The 4,250-nt window shown below is 39.0% G+C and overlaps 1 protein-coding gene across 1 annotated transcript; it reads right to left on the bottom strand.

Moving 5' to 3' along the window:
- Window positions 1-2,586: 2,586 nt before the first annotated feature.
- On the bottom strand, window positions 2,587-3,816 carry LOC122663193 (E3 ubiquitin-protein ligase ATL6-like). The gene has a single exon (XM_043858895.1). It carries the CDS (start codon window positions 3,814-3,816, stop codon window positions 2,587-2,589), a length of 1,230 nt encoding a protein of 409 aa, XP_043714830.1.
- Between the last annotated feature and the right edge of the window lie 434 nt (window positions 3,817-4,250).

The raw sequence follows: 4,250 nt of genomic DNA, 5'->3' as shown, positions 1-4,250 counted from the left end.
TTGTGATCATTAAAGAGCAAGAGAGAAATCAATTTCATTTTCAAACTTGAAATAGTTATCTATGAAATTGAAATAGAAATCATCCCATGAAATTGAAATAGAAATCATATTAAATCAAACAATTTCAAACTAGATATCATCCCATTAAATTGAAATAAAAATCATAACAAATCACCTTCAGTACCGTTAGTGTAGAAAGGATCCACAACCTCGAGAGCCTGTGGTCCCTTCCACTCCTCATGAGTCATCATCATTCATGAATCATGAGTCACAAGAGTTTTTCTTTGGTACGAAGGCCCTTCAAAAGGAGGCCAATAATTATATTAAGCCCAAGACCGGAGAAACTGTTGAACAATCACCAACTCCTCAGGAAATGAGTCGCTGGAGTTAAATTTCTCAGATTTGGCACCCCTTCTACGGGTCAATCAGAATAGAAGAACAAGCATCTTTGTAATGTCTGTAACATATTATTTATTTTTTTGATATTAGAGTGTCTTCCACGTGATTATTAGTAGGGTTCTATATGTCACAACATGGAGTGAAGTAAAATGTTTCACTAATTTTTTCTCCACATTTTTTTCTTAATTTAAACAATCGGTAAGATATGGGGACTTATGTAACTTCACATATATGAAATATGGGTGGTTTACAGGGGATAGGGTGTAGAGACTTGCGTGGATGGTCGACGATGGCTCACGACAGGGGCAATGGTAGGGACGGTGCAGGTGGCAGGGGGAGGGGTGCTGTAGGGAGTAATACACTTGAAGATGGGTGGAGGGTTCGTGCAAGAGAGAAAGAAAGAGATTGAACTCGGGGGTGAATTAAAAGTAATAAAAAAAATTTGACCAAGTTTGGTCGTTCTTTTTATATTAGACGAGTTTACATGACTCTTGACTAGATTTGGCCATTTTTTAATTGACTATTCACCTGAGTCAAAATCTGATTTTTTTAACTATGAATCAAAAAACCAAAAAAAAATATAAAAAATGAAAGAACCAATTTGATCAGTTTAACATTTCACATTATTTTGACTAAAATATTTTACTTATTTCTTTTTAACAAATCACAAGGAAAATTTTGTAATCATAATTGTGTAATTATCATATTGGTAATTATGATATTTAAGATAATCTTTATTTTCTTTTTTAATTCCAAAGGATTTGGTTTAAAAATAAAATAAATTTTCATAACATATTTTAAATGATTCAAAGTTAATTACACAATATCAAGTAATGATTAATTAAAAAAATCCCTTGTAATTCTGATTAAATTTAACTTTGATGTGTTATTAATTTTCCTTACAACTAGACAAAGCATAAAGATTGTTATGAATGGAATAATTGTTATATAATTATAAAAGGAAAAGAAAGAAATTAGCTGGAGAGAAAACACCCCTTCCATAGAAAAAAAGGGTATTTTATGCCTTACTCGATCAAGATTTTCTTTTACTTATACAATTTCTATAGAAAGGAAACTTAAATACTCCATTTAGCTTATTCACTCTCGATGACTTGCAATTGTTTAATATTCTCAAGGTCAACCACTGTCTACAATTCAAACTGCTTAATATGCTTGCAGGTTACTACATTTCCTTTTCAAAAAAGAAATTAACCGCTAAATTGCTTATTATTTGATATGCGTAAAATAAATCTGCCACTCGGAAGGTGACATGCGGACAACACATATCACAAAGAGAATTGATGAGGTGAAAATCTGTGCCAAGTCATAACGTCCCAAACAAGAATCAACTCCAACTCAAGCACTTACTATTGGTGCCCTACTCGGAATAAGAACTAGGTGTCATCCTGCCTCAACGGATGAAAAGATCTACAATAACAGGACTGGATCCCTAAAATTGCAATGGAATCTCCGTAGGAACTCCAACAAAGGCAAATAAATCTCCTCAGAGCTGCTAGAAACATAAACTTTCAATAGCAGGACTCTCCATGTTTATTCTGTCTCTCAAAAGGAAACTACTAAATTGGGCAGTCGACCTGCTCAAGGACTCTAATCACCACCGTACATCACAAGGTACCATAGTATAAATAAGGTCCCTCTCGAACAGATATGGATCGAACTCTAAGCTTTGTGAATTCACTCTGTTATTCTTAACTGTTGCTAGAAAATTGACTTAGGCATCGGAGAATCCCTGCCAGAGTCTACTCCGGCCACCTTTGCTGTTTTCTTTTTCCTACATTTTGCAGGTTATCGACTGACCCTAGATCGGAGTGCCGCCTTGATAGTTTTCCACCGCAACACTATTTTATGGGAGTTTTTTTTTTATTTTTTATCAAAGAATCAATGGATTATGAATTCTTTTATTTTTCTGTGAAAATGAAATTGATTTATCAAAACGAAGTCGGCATTAGAGAATCTATAGTCAGAACCATGTACACATAGAGATAAAAGGAGGTTGAAGTCACAAAACGAGACAAAGAGACAGTAAGGGAATCTTTAGCCAAATATATGGAAAAAAAAAAAAAAGGGAGAACTAAAATATCATGAACGAGCCTTAATGAGTAGTTTTACAACAATGCCACTTAAGGGGGCAAAAAAAAAAAAATTGTACGTCAAAAAATATGACAATCAAACCGGAGAGCGAATCAACGACAGTTCAGTTCCATCAGCTTTCTTGCACACTCGCAAAGGCGACCTAAAAGGTTTAGGACGAGGAGGAGTCACCGGGACATCTCCTTCTGCTATCATCTTCGGCGACCGAGGAGAAAAGGCTTTCATGATGAAAGGTGGTGTCCTCGAGAAAACCCACCCTTCCGGTTTCTCCCCTATCGATTTCCCTCCTCTGCTACTGCTTTCATCGGTCACCCGGTAACCCTTCCTCGGACTCTGTAACCCTGGTAACGCCTCCATACTCCTAGTACGTTTCAACTGCCTCATCTTCATGATTTGCTTCCTCACGTCTTCCGGAAGCCGAAGGGTGAACCGCTCGACATCTTCTCCCGGTTGGACCAGCGAGTGACCCGTCGAATGCGACCGTGGGAATCTCCCCGCGTATCTCGGTTTCATCGATCTAATTGTCCGGTTCTGCATTGGTGTCTGATTAATTACCTCCGGTGACATTGCCACTGTCACCCCAACCTGTGGTTCTTCGTTTATTACATCAACCGAAACTTGCTCGTTCTCTACCTCCACTGGTTCCGATATCGGGATTTCCCCATCCGAATCATCACCTTCTATGTCATGTACCGGTACAATAGTTGCGGGAGTTTCGGCCGGTAAAGGAACGAGATTAGCTCGGCAGACTGGGCAGGTTGTGCGTTTAGATAACCAAGCATCAATGCATTCGGCATGGAAGACATGATCACACGTTGGAAGCAATCGAATCTTATCTTCATCTTCGAACTCGGTCAAGCAAACCACGCATTCCAGAGCTCCATTTCCCAATTTGTGATCCTTCACATGTGAGTAAGCAAAGGTTGGTAAATTCTCCATCAGGGCCGGGTTGAGTCCTCGATAGTCTCTACGTGATATTCGGCCTTCCACGTCATTAAGAGGAGTGTTTCCATCGTTTTCAATCCGGTAGCACCGGTGGAGGCAGACGGAGATGAAGAACAAAGTTAAGAAGGCGCTTACGATAACGATGATTATGATTACTACCGATGGGTTGAAAGGGTAGCCGTTGTTATAGAGAACGACAGGTGACGGTTGATTACTACTCTGTGCAGCGGAGTAAGGAAGAAAACGGAACATGAGGAACAAATAGATGCAGATGAGTCGTTCATTTTGGGTTGCTGGATTAAGGTGAAACAAGTCAAGGATCGAACGGTGACTCTGGTTCTGCTTCAATTCGTTCCTCATGAGGGAAAATAGAAACTGATTCTCATTCCTTACAGGCTTGCATAATCTTTCTGTTTCATTACTTTCTTTCTGGTTTCTTCTGGTTGTTGACGACTTGCGAATTGTATTGTAAAGCTTACTGAAAGACGGCAAGACTATCACATATTCGTCCACTGAAGAGTCGCTTTTGAGGGAGGAGCTGGGTTCTCTGTTTACGACCCTTTTTTTTTTTTAATCAATATTGGGTAACGAAGGACCTCACGTGGGGCCCTATCTTCTTTCTTTTAAATGCTAGCCGTTGATTTTATAAGCATATGTATCACACCAGATGCTTTATCACTCGCATCTATCGGTCTTCAGTATTGTTAGCGTAGAAGGATCTACAAGCTCAGAGAGCCTGTGGTCCCTTCTTCTCCTCAAGACTCACGACTCCCAAGTGCGGCAGAGGCCAGTAA

This window comes from Telopea speciosissima, chromosome 5 (assembly GCF_018873765.1).
Source record: "Telopea speciosissima isolate NSW1024214 ecotype Mountain lineage chromosome 5, Tspe_v1, whole genome shotgun sequence".
Classification (NCBI taxonomy): domain Eukaryota; kingdom Viridiplantae; phylum Streptophyta; class Magnoliopsida; order Proteales; family Proteaceae; genus Telopea; species Telopea speciosissima.
Note: the sequence above shows the minus strand (reverse complement) of the source record. Positions and strands in the feature narration are given on the sequence as shown.